This window comes from Astyanax mexicanus, chromosome 15 (assembly GCF_023375975.1).
Source record: "Astyanax mexicanus isolate ESR-SI-001 chromosome 15, AstMex3_surface, whole genome shotgun sequence".
NCBI classification, from domain to species: domain Eukaryota; kingdom Metazoa; phylum Chordata; class Actinopteri; order Characiformes; family Acestrorhamphidae; genus Astyanax; species Astyanax mexicanus.
The window spans coordinates 30377738-30397284 of NC_064422.1; the positions used below are offsets into that span (position 1 = coordinate 30377738).

The 19547-nt window shown below is 36.5% G+C and overlaps 2 protein-coding genes across 2 annotated transcripts; one reads left to right on the forward strand and one right to left on the reverse strand.

Moving 5' to 3' along the window:
- Positions 1-536: 536 nt before the first annotated feature.
- On the reverse strand, positions 537-6578 carry prr15lb (proline rich 15 like b). Its single transcript, XM_007259163.4, has 2 exons — positions 6243-6578; positions 537-1700 (listed from the first exon to the last, which is right to left on the reverse strand). The coding sequence occupies exon 2, from the start codon at positions 1663-1665 to the stop codon at positions 1348-1350; it is 318 nt and encodes a 105-aa protein (XP_007259225.1). The 5' UTR covers positions 1666-1700; positions 6243-6578; the 3' UTR covers positions 537-1347.
- Positions 6579-11263: 4685 nt separating this feature from the next.
- On the forward strand, positions 11264-18760 carry cdk5rap3 (CDK5 regulatory subunit associated protein 3). Its single transcript, XM_007259162.4, has 14 exons — positions 11264-11420; positions 12376-12421; positions 12572-12703; positions 13050-13150; positions 13232-13280; positions 13388-13566; positions 14891-15027; positions 15272-15416; positions 15538-15645; positions 15915-15996; positions 16110-16198; positions 16506-16711; positions 17164-17335; positions 18641-18760. The coding sequence occupies exons 1-14, from the start codon at positions 11415-11417 to the stop codon at positions 18704-18706; spliced, it is 1518 nt and encodes a 505-aa protein (XP_007259224.2). The 5' UTR covers positions 11264-11414; the 3' UTR covers positions 18707-18760.
- The last annotated feature ends 787 nt before the right edge of the window (positions 18761-19547 follow it).

Sequence of the window (19547 nt, forward strand, 5' to 3'; positions counted from 1 at the left end):
TAGCTAGGTAGCTACTGAGACGTACTACTATTGATTTTTTGTGTGTTATGAAGAAAATGGCCATAAAACATAGAAACTACACTGTAAACTCTGGTAAGATAGTGGTTATTATATTTTTTAACAAGGAAAATACTTACATTTGTGGGTTTCTTCGGCCGGTTGTGGTAGAGCCAACGAGTGAAATGGTGTTGGGCCTTTAGTCTATCTACTTTTCATGCTACTTAAATGAAGCTAAATTAAATTAAATTACATTGAATTTCTAAATGTGTTTCAAATAACTGCGGAACATTAATAGAAAATTCGATTTTTGTTAAACATCGTCATACATTTTTATAAGTATTCATGAATGTATTTTACATATCTTTCGTTTCTATGTGGGACGTGTCTAAAAAAAATCCTTGAATGGAAAAACAGAAACATTGCTCCTTGCGTGGTGTCCAAATGTATGATTTTTTTTTTAGTCTTATGAAGGGAGAAGTGAATTAAGTCCTAGTTAAATGCATGAAGTTTAAGTGCAAAGTAAATTTCACTGAAACTTATATTAATGCACATTGAAAAACCTTGTCAAATTTATTTAAGAATAGAAGCATTTTTCATATTTCAGTATATTCAGTCATCTGAACATTATATCACTGCTGTCACACAAAAAACTACAAAATAGCAACTTTACAATTTTACAGGAGGACAGGTAAACTTTGAAGGGAAATTAATACAAGTAGTTTTGGAGCATTGCTTTTGCTCTGTCATCATAAAAATGTTCAGATTATGTAAAAAAAAAAAAAAAAAGAATTTGCATGATAGCAGCAGTATTTGTCATTGTCATGTCTAAAACATCCAATATTGCTGTTGTTGCAGTTTCATTTATTTAACATTTACAGTATTTTACCACATCAATGCTGCTTTACACACAATGAAAACATGTATTAACAAGCACAAACACCAGTAAGCATCTAAAATCCAGCCTAAAAAGAACCCAGCCTAAAAAATACTAAATATACAAAATAAAGTGGGTTTTGAGGAGTAATGCTCGTATGTATCTTTGTAGACTGAGCAACAAAACCTAGGACCAATTAAATATTCAAATTAAATAAAGACGTACAGAGTTTTTAAAACAAAGCTTTTAAATTAGACCCCGTATAAAATGAAGAGATTTTGTTCATTAATCTCTTTCATTTCTTTGTACAAGTTTGAACTCTCCTGATCCTGTGGCTGGATCAGGTGTGTTTTGCAGCAACATATTCATCTTCATTCTAAACCCATGTATTTTCCTTTCATCATGCTAATTAACAGACGGGAGTGTGTGTCTGAGTGATGATGAAAGACACTTTTTGTTTAGTAGAGTGGATTCTATTTCTCTACCACATGGTTCTCATCAGTCCTGTTGTACTCTGGGAACATACTGGGATTTTCAGCAAGGGTGGCTCGAATCTTCTTCTTCTCCTTGAAGCGGCCAGAGTGCGAGACTTTGACGTGACGGCCTTTGTTGGCAGACTTGTCCACAATCTTCTCCAGCCTGGCATCTAGCTGGCTGTCAGTGCTATCTGTGTAGGAGAGTTCTTTATTGCCAGTGTTGCTGCCATATTCTGCGGGGATTTCATACAGGACCTTGGACTCAGATGACTTCTTCCTCGAGAAGGTCAGCTTCCACCAGGCAGGTTCAGCCATGGCGCGTGAAAATGGGCTGGATGAATATCGCAGGCCTGAAGCAGACACAGGAGATTTATGGCTTGAGTTTCGGTGACAATGAGCTTAGTTTACAGTATGCCTTTATCAGTGCCAGAGATCTTACATTTCAACGAATTAAAGTCCAGCTACACAGCTTCTCTACAAAAGTGTTTAAAGGAATGATTTATTGAAACATCAAATTTACACAATTTCACCCTCGCTCCAAATGTAGTCATTTAATCAAAACATGTTCATTTAAAAAAATTGCTTTTTTTAGTTTTAAAATGTTACCCAAATTGTTAATGAAACTGAATAGCAAAGAAAACAGAGTAGATTAATCGAGGTCTAGAGGACATAAACTATTATTATGTTAGTTTTGTAGCTCCAAAAGCAAATGGAATACCCTGTTTAAATGCCATACAGAGCCCTGAGAGAGCATTAGTGAAGCATTAGTGGCCTTGCTCTCTCTGGGTGGGTAGATGGTGCTCTCTCCCCACATCACACCGAAGGGTGATGTCGTTCAGCACAAGGTGTCTGTGAGCATATATATTGAGTTGCTGCGGTTTCCTCTGAGTATCTCAGTCTGATTTCTAATATTATAATAATATAATATTATACTGGGAAAATTATAAATAGTTTGGCCAGAAAATTGCTTTTTGGGATGCTTTTGCTTCCTGGGACCATGAACATAGAAAGATGTTAATTATATATAACGCTGTAAAATGTAACTAAATGCTGATACACCTTGAGTTGTCCTAGTTAACGCAGATATTTAGCACAAAGATATGCTGTGTCGTTGCTGCCTGTCACAAAATTTGTTGTAATATAGCGCATTGTCAAACTTGACCTTGGTGTACAAGGAATTAGCATGACGTAAGTTACACCTTCTGTGAACAGACCACCCATATGTGGTAATGCGCTTTGTCCTCTCCTCATTTCAGTGATTAGTAGAGAACAGGAGGAGGACATTTGATTCTCTCGCTTAACTGTTGAATTAATGATCAGAACGAGTGGATCTGCTGTCGCTCCCTTGAGATCTGAGACGTTCCAAAAATACACAGACACATAGTCTCTTGCATTTTCTCTGTTCTTTCTCTGCATCTTTTAAATGTGAGGCAGGCCTTTACATGTCCAGGTCATTGTTAAGATTCTATGTATGCGTCTGTGTGATATTACCCAGTGTAAACATGGCAGGTTCACAAACCCGACCGTGGGATTGTAACAATGCCAGAGGACAGATAAAGGGATGGTTTTGAGTCTCCTTCACTGCCAGCAATCAGGGTGTGTCCGAAAGTCACTAAGCAACTTTCTGTGTGATAACATAATACACTGAATGGACATACTGTAGACTCATTATCAGTCTGACAGTTGGCCAGCGTGGTTTATTATATTGGAGTTTAGATTATTTTTAGCATACAGTAAAGAGTGGACTGCCATGTGAAGATGTTTTATGGCAAAATGTAACAATATTTAACAGAGCTTTAAATAAATGTATTGTTATCAAGTTGGTTTCAGGCCTATTGTGTAGTCTAATGTCCTTGAGGAAAAAGAAACCTGTCAATATGACTGATAACTGAAAAAAGAAATGACCAAACAACAACTTATCTAACCTAGCATTAACTTATGTAACAGACAATCTGAAGTCTTTTAATAGCTTTACTCATCTATGAAGATAAAATGTAAAGCCATTTGCCTGGGCTGTAATTGTTTAAAACACTGCAATAGAAACAAATTATATAATTGCTGAGTTTCAAATAAAGAGCATGCTAATCATTTCTAAGGCAATCCTGGAGAAACCCCAGTATATACAGTTACCCTTCAGTTCCCCACTTTATCTAATTACGGTAATGCTTCATTAAAGTGAATCAGGTGAGCTGCAGGTGAAACTAAGCAAATCAATACAGTGGCTGGAGTTCACAGAGAAGGCAACAACCAAAGCTGTGTTACTTGCTCCTGTGTTCGTTCAGTGCATCCTCAGAAATTGAAACATGGCATGTATGTGAAGTGCATTACACACAAACACGGTAGTGGCAGTGCAGACACTCAACAAAGTAATTGAAGATCAGTATGATGTGTCCTTGTTGCAAGTGGAGGTCTCTACTGGAAAAGGCTTTAGAAATAGATGTAGCACATGTGCGAGTTTATATTCGTAGAGTTATATTCACGTAACCTTACGCGTCTAACCTAACCAACATCTCAAATACTTACTACAAAATAAAGAAATCTTGTTCTTTTCTTGCTATTTGTATTTATTTGAATGTTTCCTAATGTTATTCCAGCTGCGTCCAAAAACGCAAATTTGCTACTGTTAATTTAACACTGTTAAATTAACAATGTAGGTGTAAAGTTTTAGCACTCAACAGGGTTGCATTAACACTGGTAATTTTGCTATGTATCTTATTTAGCTGCTACGTAATTAAAGAAGAATGTTCTAAAGCGACGGGCCTAAAGTGATACAGCCTGGAAATGCAACCTGTGTTTGGAACGATTTCAAAGATGCAACTAATGTAGCCTTCCATGTCCTTGGTTACCGATGTTACCGATGTTAAAATGTTCGCTTTTATCCACAGAGAATTAATAAAAATATAATAGGCTCCGAAGTTTTGGTCTGCTGTAGCAGGAAGTGGGACATTTCTGTTGATATCCCCATAATGTCTTGTCAGACTGTTGCAGATGTGTGACCATACGCTTTGAAATGCAACCATAGTGTTTGTACTAGCAAAACACACCTACTAAGATAAATAGTTTAAAAGTATTTTCTTGACTATTTTCCAAAGATATTTGCACAGTACTATGCATTTGTGATAGATTTATTAGTTTAAGACTTCCATCTAAAGTCATGACTGGCAGTTTATTTGCTCAGTCACAATGTCAGCAAACGTCTGAATTGTTCCAAGTAATGAGACAATCAAATTGCGTAAGAGATACAATCCACAGATAGCAGATGGCACTGTCTCCTTTACTTACATAATGACAGGACTCATTTACCTGATTGCAACATTTCTACTAGAATTAACACCTAAAACTAACACCAGTTGCTTGTCCTTAATTGCACTTATTTCTGACCCACTAATCTTCGGATCTCTTGGAGAGTGTCTTCTTTCACTCAGAGAAGTCATTGGTTTTGTATTCCTGAGAAGGGCAGCAAGTAGCTGACTTTGGCTGGAGTACAGTAAGCCAGCTAAAGAACAGTAACTAATGTGTGAGGAACACTCAGTCTAGATTACACTTTTAAGAAAACGCAGGTAGGTTGGTGGGATATATTTTCATGCTTTTTTGTAATCTGCTCTAGATACTCTACAATTAAGACTTCTAAGAAAATCCATTTAGTACTAATTAATTATACTAATTAATCATTAAAAATCGCTTCTAGACATTTGGTACCTAAAAACACACAGCCAGGCCTTCCAGGGATTTTTCTATAGACCTTATTTTGTATTTTGTTTATCTCAGCAGCTTTAAGGATAACAGAGAAGGTGCTTAATGGTCTCTCTAAACTTTGACAATCAATAACCAAGTTCAAAGCTTTTTTGTGAACCACTGTTTGAACAGGAGAAAGGTTAGCCCAAGGGCAGCCAGGCCCAGCAATTTGTTTTATTTGCTCGAAGGGCTGAGCTTTTATACTATGTAACATCCCTCTCAACCTGGGACTGGGGCAGAGATAAGCATGCTAGCGCTGTGCTTCCATACAGGAAGCCTATTGCATTTCTATTTCTCTGACTAAGCTGTTCCATTCCTTTAAAAGCAAAGCGGTCATCCATGACCGCTTTGCTGCAATGGCCAGTGTCCCACGCTTCTCTTTTTCATTTGACTTGAAATGATGATAGCATCTGGCTCTTCCTGCACAGTATAATCTACTCAAATGAAAATTTGAATCTACTCAAATGAAGTATATTCACTATAATCTACTTGAATGAAGATTTTAATAAATGTTTCGCTGTCTGTCAGTTGGGTTCATGAATGTCGTCTACCAATAAGAAACGGGGCATTAAGTCAACACAATTATTTAAGTGTATTTTGAGAGGATATGTGCAAAATGTAGTAAAAAAGATAAAGACCGTGGGTTGTTTTGGCAGACAGGGATTAGCCTAGTTATAGACTATACTTTTCGTTCAATGAAAAATCTCTGTAAAGTTTAAGACTACCCTTAATCCTGTCTGGGAAACGGCCATAAAACAGACTAAAAACACTTTATTTTAAGCAGTACCTTATAAAATTAAGGATTATCATTCAATTGTTATACTTGTTTTATGATGACAGTTATGTAATGCTATTCGTGAGTAAGAAACTAAAAATCGAAATAAAATAACACTTGGAAATGTATCCTACTATGATTTACACTTAAATAAAACAAAAAAAAATAAGTTAGTATTAGAAAACAAGATTATGCTTTAGATCCCTTTATATCATATGGAGGTTGTTTAAACTTTACAAACTTCTTTACAGTCACAAAATAAATGGTTCTTAAAAGATTTAAACCCTATTTCAGCACCTCTTTTAAAAGACTAGGCATTCTGATGGCCTACAATTTACTATATGTTCACTTATAGAGTAGTTTAATTCATTTGAATATTTACCTGATTTAAAAGCAGTCCTGTTTCAGGTGAATAGATGAAGTCAGAATGAAGTCCACATGAAGTCAGATGTTTGCTGCACGTATCATCTACCAGCTGTTTCCTTTTTTCTTCTTTTTTCTTTTATTTTCTTTTCTTTTCTTTTCTTGTGCACAATGTCTCTGTCAAGATCTTTGAAGGTTGTCTGTCTGTGTCTGTCTCCGTTCTTAATCAATCTCACTGTGATTGAATGCTTTCATTTGGTGCTCAGGTGTTGACATGATCTGCCAGATTTACACACACACACACACATGCACACAGCCTATCTAGCTGATGCAGCCTCCCACAAGAGTTGCAGTCCAAGCTGAACATTAGGGACAGCCCTTTGCAACTTGAGTAAATGTTACAGCCATGTGAGTGAAAGGGGGAGGGCTGCATCCAATAAACTGAGCCAATCCTGCGGGAGTGCAATGTTGACTTGGCATGGTAAATAAAATTGGCATGGTAAATAAAAAGGGTACTTAACGTTCTGAGGGGGGAAAAAGCACATTTGGGGTTCCTGTTAATTAAATGTCTGTCATCAAGAAGTCTACACTGGTGGTCAAACTATAGTAGTTCCAGTTTTTTTTTCAGCACCAAGAGAAAAAAATACAAACAACAAAGTACTTATTATTTGTGTGCTGTTGGACAAATGAATTTCCCCATTGGGGATTAATAAAGTATCTATCTATCTATCTACTTCTTTGAACATGAAACGTGATACATTTGAATGTAATTTCAAGGAAAATTGATCATTTATCATATTTGACCTCAACTTCTTTCCATAATGTATTATTTATAGTGTCTGGTTATGCATTTGTATATCCTTAGTTTTATCTAGCAATTTAAACCCAGCATTGCAACTGTTTACTTTTTAAATGTTTAATTAATTAATTAATTAATTAAACATTTTAATAAAATGAATTTTGTTAATATTAAAATATAGATTAAATCTCGTAACTAACACTCACTCTCTAACACCTACCTCCTCTTCTTCTACTTCTCTCTGTATAATAAAAAAAATCATTAAAACTAAACTGAGCTATTATAATAAAGTGTAAAAGGTTTACTTAGCCAGTTTGGTATGCCAGTTTGCAATGCATACCACACTACATTTATATAAAAGGAAGTATGAGCATTTTAACTTGTGATTAATCATGATTCTTCACAGAATGTTGATGTGATTAACGTGATTATATTTTAATCGGTTGACACCTTTTTTTTTTACTGCTTTGGTTGAAGAAACTTTAACACTTTTCACATTACAAATGACATAAAGAAACACAGAGTTTAAAGGCATGTAAATATTAAGTTTTACAGAGATCAGTATGTCTACCATTGTGCTTTTTCTGTAGCATTTGAGGAGAACAAGCATTGCCTGATTCACTCAATACTGCAAAGACAATAATAATAGGTTACTATACACTGGCATGCAGAAGTCATGGGATAGCAGAGCAGTATATCAAATGATAATAAACTTTTTCATCAGGGAACTGCTTGGGAATGGCCACACCTGTATAAGTTGTGAGGTGTTACCTTGTGAGTAAAGTTGAACACCGGCCACTGTGCTCAGACAAAGCGCTGTGATTCATCAGAGTTTGAAAGAGGCTTAATAGTAAGTGCCAGATGAATGGAACATTTTGCAGGAATTTAACACTTGGTCCACAGTGTCACGTGTTTGCTGGGAATAAATCATACAAGGCATTATCACCTACAGTGGCTGGCTAGACCTGCATGTGCAAGCATATTCTTGCACATTTAATGCAGCTTCAATGGAACATGGAAAAAGTCAAGGGGCATGATGCTAGTTCCTGTCCCATGACATTTGGCATTTCAATGGCCATTCTGCTAGGGCTCATTCTGTCTCATAAATATGCACATTATAACACTGAAAAGAAGAAGAAACATAAAGAAAAATGGCAACTAACCATTTAGGACAAAGGTAGTTGACGATTTTCATAAACCACATTACATTCTGCCAAAGCTTGTGAATAAATCAGACTCCTTCATCGTTTGTTTTTGCGAGGCCTCCACAGAGCCGGCTCTCAGTCTTTTGCATGATGTGGGAGAAATCACAGTCAGATAATGGATCTCCAACTCTGATAAGTGAAGGTTTGCCTGCTATTCAAATGTAAAGTAAAAGAGTATCGCAGATTGCTCTGCTTAACTGTCACAATACGTCATTTACAAGATACAGTAAGAAAATTAAAATTTATAATTAAATATAGATTTTTACTAAATACAGTCCAAAAATGTTTTTTTTTGTCATTTTAGCTCTAGAAACTTTGAGCTTTGTTAATATTTAGATTAGTCAGCAAACCGGACCCCTACAGACAGCAGATGCACCAGTATCTGTATTCAATACCCTGAATATTGTACAGTGCACAAGCAAAACCACACAGACAAAGAAGCTGGCAGTCACTGCACAGGAGACCAAATATCTCTTTGTGAGCTTGACATAATAAAGGCGGGCCATAGGTTTACACTCTGTCCCACAAGCGACAGTGTGTCTGCGTGATTTGAATGGATTGAGTCAAACTAAACAATAAGGAAACAAGAAAGAGGGAATGGATACTCCTGTGCACGGCAAACTTAAAAGCCTGGCTGAATTCTTGACTACGCTAAGCTCATTAGCCTTGGACAAAGCAGTTATTAATACAGACAATACCAGAGCTCAAGTACAGACATGCCCGAAATACAGTATTAAGGCTTTACAAAAATGTTTAGGAAGTTTTGGAATTAAGTACATTCACCAAACCCACCCCTCTTATGTTATTCACAAATCTCCAAATCTCTTTTTTTTTTTTCAAACTTTACAGGAGAAACAAAAACTTCCAATCATATTCCAGTAATTTTGGAGTATTTAAAGAGTTAATTTCTTAAAACTATACATTCTGTTCTTCAAACATATATTTATCTGATCTTGCAAATTAATTTTCGTTTCTATTGTTAGACTCAATTAATTTTTAAACAATGTGAAGGAATGCTCTTGGGATCAAAGAATGCTGCAAATTAAAAATCTACAAAAATGAAGATATGTGTTTTTCTCTGGACATTGTTAAATTATCCTTTCATTTGTCATATTTTTGGGAAATGGATTTAATGATTTATTACTGATACATATTTATTCCCTTTATCTACTGTAGTCTTGACACACACAGATATACTGTATCTAGAATACACAGTCTGATATGTACTCTAACAGTCATGGGATAAGAACTGACTGTGGAAATGCATGTGATTTCAGAAGAGCTGCAGAAACTTTAAAAAATGAAAATATACACAAATCCAAAAACACCAGCTTCTCTTGTTGAAACACAGACCGAGACAACATCCAGCAGGGATATGTTTAGCTTATCACCCAAAGACAAGTCATTTACTCATAGAACAATAGTCAAGCACTGGTTTTAATGATTACAAACTGTCTTTTGTTATAATGATAAATAGTTAGAAGACAATGCCACCTTGTGGACAATTTTTCTCATCTCCGTGAAGCCTTTTGTATGTTTATACCTATGCTAACTTTTATTGCAAACGTTTTTTTCTAAAACTGATAAATGTTTAAAAGCAGTTACCAGATTTAAATCCTGTCAAAATGTTAAACAGATACATCGTTTGGATGCCACAGAGGTTCCCTTGGCTGTCCAGGATAACAGGGTCCAGATCCATTTATTAGATTAATATTTAGCATTACAGTATAACAGAATGTCTACTGTTAGGTGTAGTCCCGTTTTTACAGCTGTTGTGATTTTACTCTTAGCCTGTACGTTTAATGCGTCAGGGGCCTACATGTGCATGACGTGCGTTTTTACGCATATGGTGCGTAATTACTCGCGACCTTCGTTTTTACGCAATAGGTGCGTTTTTACACGTCTCGTGCGCTTTAAAGCATCTAATGTGGTTTTATACACATAAGTAAAAACATAAGTAACACAACAATACATGTTTCACCTCTTATTTATAATTATTATTATTATTATTATTAGTAGTAGTAGTAGTAGTTGTTGTAGTATTAGTATTAGTAGTATTATTATTGGATATATGTACTAAAAATTAAAAACATTTGTTTTTCTTTATCTAGACTGCTGGAAAAAAATACAATAATCAGATTATCTGCAAATAGGGTTTACATCAGCTAGCATCATTAAATTAAAAAGGCACATTTAGGTTCAGTACAAATTAGTTTAATGCTACTTTAAAATGCAATATTTAAAAATGACTGAACTCCAGTGTAAGTATTTGGTGACCAAACATGTCTTGATTGATATATAAGGACTTAGAATAACTTTTTTTTGCAAAAAAAAAAAAAAGAAAGAAAGAAAGAAAAGTCTGGACTCACCTTCTCATTCTATTATTTTATTTTATTTTATTTTTCCCCCACATTGTAAATTAATAGTGAAGTCATCCGGAGGGAAGACATCCGGAGTCAAGAATTAAAAACAAACTTACTTAATACTCTCGCGATTTCTGTGTCTGGTAACTTACCCTGTGTCCTAGGGCGGTCCTGATGCAAGCCAGTTCCTTCATTTCCTTCATAAAGTGGTCTTTGCACTCAAGGATACTTATATTTTTGACTGACTGCCTCACAACTGATGCTCTCAAATACATTAAGAGGCAAGAATTTCAAGTTATTAACTCTTGATAAGTTCAGCAACGCTTTTAACTGAAAGTCATTACAGGTGACTCTACCTCATAAAGCTGAATGAGAAAATCCAGCCAAGATGTGCAAAGTTGTCATTTAAGCAAAAGGTGCTACTTTGGAAATATATTCAAAAAATACATATTCTGCTTTTTGTTTATTAAGTATTTATTGTAGATTAATAAAAAAATGTTAAAACAATGAAAAAACACTGAATTAAGATGTGTCCTAATTTTGACTGGTAATATTTGGTGTCTTTTATTTTGAAAAGTGTTAGGATTCCAACACTGAAGTGCTTTGCTCACAGAACAGACCCCCGTACTATCGCTGTTGCTCATTGGTCCCTTTTAGAAAATAACGTTTGAAGACTCGCTCTGATTGGTTGGCTGTGTAATACGTGTCAGTAGCAATATAAACGAAATCTGCGTTTATATCGAGTCTAAAGAATCTGATGGACATGTAGCTTATTATATATCAATTTATTTAAAAAAGGGGAATTCAAGAAACCCTCGGACACAATGGAGGTAATGTGAGAATAACACGAGTTTCTCTGTTAATGTTTTATATAGTTAAAGTTAACTGGGTAAGTAATTTAGTGTTACCTAGCTAGGCTAGCTGCACCAGGGCTTGACAACTTTTGACAACGTCTGTGGGGCAAAAGCCGGAGTTTAAATAACGAACAAACAGATAATATAGTATAATAAGTAACGTTAGGTAAGTTAAATTAGTCCTAAAAGTATGAGAAAGATCTAGTAGTTGGATTGTATATGATGATCCATATGTTCCATGTTTATTGGAGCCAGCTGTCATCTGTGTATAGAAAACAGTTATAAATCAGCTTTTATAGGATTAAGCAACAACACTGAGTTCTCAAGGTTTTTTTTCACACGTATATAGCTAGTAATACGTGCACCAGGACCATTGCGATATTTTGTTGTTTTGTAATAGAAATATGTGATTCTGTGATAACGTCCCCTAAAGTCAGTGTCAGTAAACTGGACATATATACAGTAACAGTCCAAATGTATGGTTTAATTTTGCAGTGATTTTGCTGTGTAATAAGATAATACAAGATAAGATAAGCCTTTATTAATCCCACAATGGGAAAATTTGTAGAGTAACAGCAATGCAGAGGACAAACAGAAGTGTCAGAAGGCACACAACATTATGAAATAAAATGTCTATAAACATAAATACAAGAGAACCTAACAATACAAGATATAAATCACAAAAAAACCTTAAAATATAGGCAAAACATGGTTCCTCCAATACGTTTGCAATATGTATGTAAGTAAATAAATAGCAAATAAATAGTGACATTGTACATATTATTGATCAATAGACTATGCAATACACGTGTAGCACAAGAGAATGCTACACATTGCACATAGTAAGAAATATTAGGAAAAAGTAAACAACTGTCTACCAAGACCAGTGCTTTTATACAGTCTGACACTTTCTTGTCATTAATGCTTGCAGAATATCCAGAATCTCCCAATTGACATCCAAACCAGTAAACTTCTGGGTAAGTCTTCTATATTTTATTATAAATATGAATTGTAAATATTTGTGCTTATTCTGTACTTCAGCAGGAGTTGTATAATCTGTGAAATAAACAAAAACAATTAAAGCTTTTCAATGTGCTGCTACTGAGTTGCTTCCTTCAACTCCTTAGACTGGTTGGTGGATAGAAGACACACTTCCCTGAAATGGCAGAGTACAGCACTGACCATCAGAGAGAAGATTAATGCTGCTATCCAGGATATGCCTGAAAATGAAGAGATCAGACAGCTGCTCTCAGGCTCATGTAAGTGGCATAAATGCTTGATTTGTTGAAACTTTTATTTTAAAAGGGGATAGATCAATATATATATATATATGTATATGTATCTGTATATATATATATATATATATATATATATATATATATATATATATATATATAATATTAGTCATATCTAATTTAGACACTATATCTAAATGGCATGTAATAAATGAAAGGCCATTGGAATCTGGACATCAGTTTGTATGTATGTTTGTATGTATTAGTGGCCAGGTGAGTATAGCTTGTTTAAATGCGTTTAAACACTTTTGCTGTTACCATGGTCAGCTTTCTGTTGTTCACTATTACCTTTAATATTTGTGTCATCCAGATATTCACTACTTCCACTGTCTGAGGATAGTTGAATTACTGAAAGGAACAGAAGCCTCTTCCAAAAATATATTCGGCAGATATTCATCACAAAGGATGAAGGTGACCATGTGACTGTTGCTACACGTGTGCATGTATAGACTTATTTCATTACTCTAAATTTTTGTTGTTCATTGTCAACAGGACTGGCAGGAAATAATATCACTTTATGAGAAAGACAATGCTTATCTAGGTAAGTGATGGTCAAGGAATCATGCCATATTTGACATTTGACATCATTTTTTAAGAATTAATAACTGTTATGAACTACCATTTTTGTGATTTGATATGTCTGTCTAGCTGAACTGGCCAGTCTGTTGAGCCGCAATGTGAGTTATGAAGGTCCTGCTCTGAGGAAGCAAGTGGCTAAAGCCCAGCAGCTGCAGCAGGAGCTGAGCAGACGAGAGGTAGAGTGCCAGAGCGGAGCTGCAGACATGAGGGACCACTATTATGCTGCCTGCAAGCAGTATGGCATTGCGGTAAGATCAAAGTTTATTTAAGAAACTGGAAAATTTCAGCAAGTAAAAACAAGGCAGACATGGTTATGGACTTTCTTCTGCTTTTAAGTAGTCCAAAGACCTGTGTGGGGTTGCGCTGAAGATCCACTAGTGCTAGGGAACTAGTATCATGCCCCATGACTTTTGCACTGACCTGCATGTGTAATGTATATGTTTTGCATTGAATCTTGATGGAATTTCTTCCATATTCGCTTTTCTTTTCTCACTAACAGCTCTAGCCAGACAGCACAGGTCGTGATCATTACCGCCCAGTGCCCTGTCCACTGTGGTTGGTAATGCCCTGTATTATGTATTCTCAGTACACCGGTGACACTATGGATTGAATGTTGAATGTTAAATGCCCGAAATGGAATGGCACATCATCCACCATCCACTATCAAGCCGTGTTCAAACTCATGTCACTAATAATTCATGAAGACTTGTCACCCAAATGCGGACCATTGATTATCCACACTCACAAGACACTCCAAACTTCTCACAATTTATACAGGTGTGGGTGTTTCTGAGCTTGACTTCTATCAAAAGGCAAAAAATGGACCAGCCGCACAATGGTAAATGGCAGTGGTCAAAACCTGGTCCATACTAAGTACAACTCACCGTTCATTAAGATGTATGGATGACGAGGGTCTAGACATTTTTCTGGCTAATTAATCAAATTTCTTAATCCTAATGGATGCCCAGCCAGTTATATCCTTCTTGTGTACCTTTTTAAGGATGTTACTAATAGCTAAACAGCCACTTCCATACTTTAATCTATTTCAAAAATAAAGTATCATTACCCTTAATTTCTGAACGACTGGTGCATTATTTAAATTTTTAATTTTATTTTATTTAACAGGGACAAATACAGAATACACAGACAATTACAAAGATTACAATATCACATTAACAAAATTGTACAATATGTGAGCTTGAACTTAATCATTTTTTCTGACCTAGATATTGCTCGCTGTGTTTACTTTGCAGGGTGAGCTCATAAATGTGAATTACCCAGTATGTTCATTGTTGAAAAAAAGTCATATTCCAATTCCAGTGTCTGAGTATTCTGAATAATAAAATGTTGACTGTGCTTTTTGTAATTAAAATGTAAAGAATATTGTTTGTTACAATTGTTTCTGGCACACACAATGTCCAGAAAGCATAATTATGACTATATATGCTAAATATTTTCAGGTTTAGGTGTTCAGGTAGATCAGATAGATCACCAACCTGTGTTGACCTCTAATCTTTAAAGTCCAGAGGTTTATGACTTCTGCTTCCCACTAACCTGGCTGACTTTTTCCAGGGGGAAAATGTGGCAAGAGAGTTGCAGGCACTGGTAAAGGATCTACCCACTGTCCTGGAGAAGACTGGCAAAGAGGCTGCCTGTCTGGAAGAAGCCATACAGCTATACACAGCTTTCACAAACTTTGTCTGTGACTGGTGAGTCCAATATCTAGGATCTTTGGGGATTTATACTCAAAGTAAACCATGTTTCTTGTGATGTTATTTTTGTAACTGATTTTATTAAAGCATTGTCTTCTGGTACATGAACTGCTTGGTTGTAAAGTTAACAACAGCAAGAATAATATTGCTAAGAATAACAAATCTAGTGGTAGATCAATGTAAATATACTACAAAAAAACGTTGCATGAAGCAATATAATGTGCGTCTTGTATGTCTTCAGGTCTGAGCCTGTTCTACCTATGTTGTCGTTCATTCAACGGAAAGGAAACACAACAGTGTACGAATGGAGGACAGGAAGTGCACCAACGGTTATTGAAAGACCTGTGGTGGAGGATCTGCCACCTGACACTGTCACAGAGGAAACAGTGAGTTAGGCTTTAAAGATCTGCCTGTGAACTAATATACAAATGTCTATTACTTATAATTCAAAGTGAAGGTGAAAATGTGTGTAGATACATTTGTTTCTGTTACTCATGCTTTATACAGATTGACTGGGGTAACTTAAGCAGTGGGGCCGGTGCTGAGGAGGTGAATTTTGGGATCACAGTTGAGGATGGTGTGGACTGGGGCATCAGCCTTGAGTCTGGGAAAGAGGTAAGAACGCATAGGTAGGAATTCCCAATCTAATTTAGTGATGGCCTGTCCAATTTAGAGTCTTTGTTTTAATCATGGCTTTTAAAGTGCTAAGTGTTGTCCTCAAGGCACAATTAAATGGAATGAGTGCCCATCAGGCAGCACTGAGGAGAGTTCTCAGAACCTGAATTAAAGAGTTTAGTTAGAGTCTGCAGTGTGGAACTATTTTACATTATATTGCATTATTTAGACAAATGTTCTGAACATCTATTTTTTATTCATTTTTAAAGGAAACTGGTGAAGGTGGCATTGACTGGGGAGAATCTGATACTGCTGCAGTGGAAATCGAAGTTGTTGATGCAGGCACCAACTGTAAATGCCTATTTTTTACTTAATTTAAGTAGTTTTATCTTTTGATACAAGTTTATTTTATTCATAGTGCTGTTGTTGTAAAATGCTGCTAATCACTTTACTTGGATTTGCAGGCCCTGAAGGTGTGGCCAGAGGTGAAGATGCGCTTTCTCTGCTCGAGAGCCCAGAGACACGCAGCCAGTTTATTGATGAATTGATGGAGGTCAATATTCCAATTTTTTTTTTACCTTTTAAGCTGTATTAAACTACTTGCTCTTAAGGTGTGCATCATACTTTTGAACAATTTAAGACATTGATCACAAGATTGTTCCTACATTTTCCATTAGTTATTTTTACTGTTAGATGTTTTAAGCAAAGCAGCAGACACTAGTAATTCATGTTTTTTGATGCATTGCTTAGTCTCTGGTAAAATTGTGACTGGTGAACGCCTTCCTCTCTGCTGGAAATATGGAGAGACAGTTGTATTTGACTGTGTCTGACTCCTCTTGTGTCTGTGCTCGGCTGGCTAGTTGGAGTTGTTCCTGTGCCAGAGGCTGAGTGAGATGAGTGAGGAGGGGGATATGGTGGCCATGAGCCAGTTCCAGCTGGCTCCCTCTGTCATCCAGGCACAGACAACCCAGCGTGTGCAGGCCACACTGGCAGATGTGCGCCGCCTCCTGGAAGGGCTGACCTCGCTTCGCATGCAGCATCTGTTCATGATCCAGGCGTCCCCACGGTGAATGCTCATATATACGCTTATTATTTCTCTCTTTATTCTTAGAAAATATGCATGGTCACATGTTCAGACTGATTGATAACAACATGAAGATACAGAATGTCCATAAGAAGTCTAGTAAGAAGAGGTTTTCTCCCAATGTCAGTCATGGGAAAGTGGGATTGGTTCCCAGTCTCAGTCTCACTGAGCCACTTGCAGTGGTTAAACAGTTGAGTGTTTTCCCAATTCTGACTCACCTGAGGCAAACTATTAGCTAATTAGAATTCTCACCATGAATGGACTCAGGTTTTTGGGAGCTGCCAAACATTAAACTGTGCAGGATAGTAAACTTCCACATCTGGAATTTAGAAGCACTGATCAAGCAAATGGTAGTTTTGTTTTAGTTGAGCATGGAAGTAGGATTGTCAGCAGTAAGTCTTGCTCACAGATGATTAAAATGGGCTGTGTTTCAGCTATGTGGAGCGTGTGTCTGACATGCTGAGGCAGAAGATGAAACAGGCTGATATCCTGGTGCTGAAATCTGCTTCTATGGCTGAGCGGAGACAGGAAGCTCTGGAGGAACAGGCCAGGCTGGAGCCTCGCATCGACCTGTTGGCTGCTCGAACGAAAGAACTACAGAAATTGGTACTGTAACCTGATATAGATTAATCAAATAATAAAATTTAATTTTATACAGTGCTTTTTACAACTGATGTGATCGCAAATAAAGAAATTTGGTAGCAGGACAGAGAATCAGACAAAACATTAAGCATACAATATAGAACCCCTTGTGAGCAACAGGGGGTGACCATACATTTTCTTAATGCTAAGCATGTCCTCTTTTCGGAATCTAAAATATGTCCAGTCAGGATTTTTAAATTGCAGAAAATGTCAGGTGGTTCAGACAGAGATTTCTTATACATTTACCACACATTTTGGGTCTTAGTTTGATTGTCATTTGCCACGATTGGGCTCTATGTACCTACACCTACATTTATCCATTGGTCAAACTGCTTCCAGCCTAAAAAATGTAAACAATTCCAAATCAGTTATATGATATATGATAAAATTTTCTAAAAGGTCCCAAAACACTGAGTTGCTAATTGAAAATCACAGTAGTGTTTGTCAAAAGTTTATAGTCTGTAACACTGAACAGTGTCCATTAAAAGAGTGGATTGTTTTTTGCCAACAGTTATTTGTTATTGCATGAAAATAAATCTAACTTTTTTGTTTACTTTTGAGGCGTAACTTTAAATAAAAGCAGATGTGTCCATATTACTGCTATTTGTCCTTGGGAAATTAATATGTTTATGTAATATAACTTTTCATTAAAACAGATGCATGGTTCTTAAAGGTATTTAACTCTCCTTCCACTCCCTTAACCTGCCTTCCTCTCACTCACAAATTGCCACCATTCTACAACTTTGAGCCCCCTAGCCACGACATCCTGGTTATGGTTGACACCCATGTGTTTCCAGAGTCCTCTTTTTTTTTAAAATAAAGTATGTTCATCTTGAGCTACTTTAAGTAAAATCCTTGAGTTACCCATATACACCGACATGCCACAACTAATGGGACACAAACTATTGTCATGTCTCGTGACAATGACACTGTCCACTGTGGGTGGTAATGCCTTATATGACATTTTCAGTATGCACAACACTGTAGATCAAGAAATGTTAACAAGACATGAAATCTGTCTGTCACCGAATATTATCTCTCGAACTCAGATCATTCCTACCATGAGCACGCTGCTTACTGTTCAGCCTCTCTCACAACATTAATTTATACAGGTGTGTGTGTTCCCAAGCCATCCCCTGAGTTAACATTTCATAATCAGTTTACATACTGCTATCCCATGAATTTTAGCATTTTAGTTTACAATCTCTATTGTTTGGCATAGCATCACAATAGCATTGCGCCCTGACATTGTGTCTCTTTTCCTCACAGATTGAAGACGACATTTCCAAACGATACAACAAGCGTCCAGTCAACCTCATGGGTGTTCATGTGTAAAGTACCAGTTCTTCAACAGCATCACTTTATAAATAAATGTTTTATTTCGTTTAAGTAATTTGTGTAATTGTCATTCTTTATGAAAAAACGAGAAGGTTTAATTTAAATTTTAATTTTATGTGGTAGCAGCAACCTTTGTGTTATTTAATTTGCAACAGAATCGATCAAATTCTGCTTACTAGGCTTCCTAGATTCAGCTACACCTCACCTCCATCAAACTGAAATACACTTGGTCCATGTCTTAATATAGATAATACTTTAAAATGTTGCCTTGCTCATGGTACATAAAATAACAGACAGAATAAGCAGAGGAGTCCTACCCTGCCCATATTCTATTTAAGCAACACTTCTCCTTCAGAGCTGTGTAAAATCTCCCAGCAGCCTTTGGTGCTCCATCACTGTGTCATCTCTCTCTTGCCCCAGGGTAGGCAGAGTAATCACATGTCTGAAACACATTATGCTCACAAGATTGAGGACCTAATGGCCATTATCTTGCTGCTGTGGCGCATCCCCCCTGCATACTAGCCGAGGAATTTGCGTGAGAGTAAAGGGCACTTTCAGATTAAAGCTTGAAAATGCTCATTGCAAATAATACCAGTGTTGTTTTGTGCGTGAAGTTTTGGTTATGTGACTTCTCCGATCTTATCTAGGTCACATTCAACAAAAACATATTTATTAGCCTCGACCTCTCATCTGGTATTTCGCTGTTATTCCTCTAGCTTTTGACACACACAGATGTCTGTCCCCTTTCTTTGTCTACCGCCCCCCACCCCTCTCCACACTGATGAGGCTTATGATAAGCAGAGGGGCAGAGCTCTGCCCAGTCATTGTCTGAGCTATC

Bases quoted from the DNA above. Each gene is read 5' to 3' on its own strand.
- cdk5rap3 (XM_007259162.4), top strand. The intron at 15,646-15,914 runs GTAAGAACGCAT...TCATTTTTAAAG, and splicing joins GCCTTGAGTCTGGGAAAGAG to GAAACTGGTGAAGGTGGCAT. The intron at 17,336-18,640 runs GTACTGTAACCT...TTTTCCTCACAG, and splicing joins CGAAAGAACTACAGAAATTG to ATTGAAGACGACATTTCCAA.
- prr15lb (XM_007259163.4), bottom strand. From the start codon at position 1,665: ATGGCTGAACCTGCCTGGTGGAAGCTGACCTTCTCGAGGAAGAAGTCA.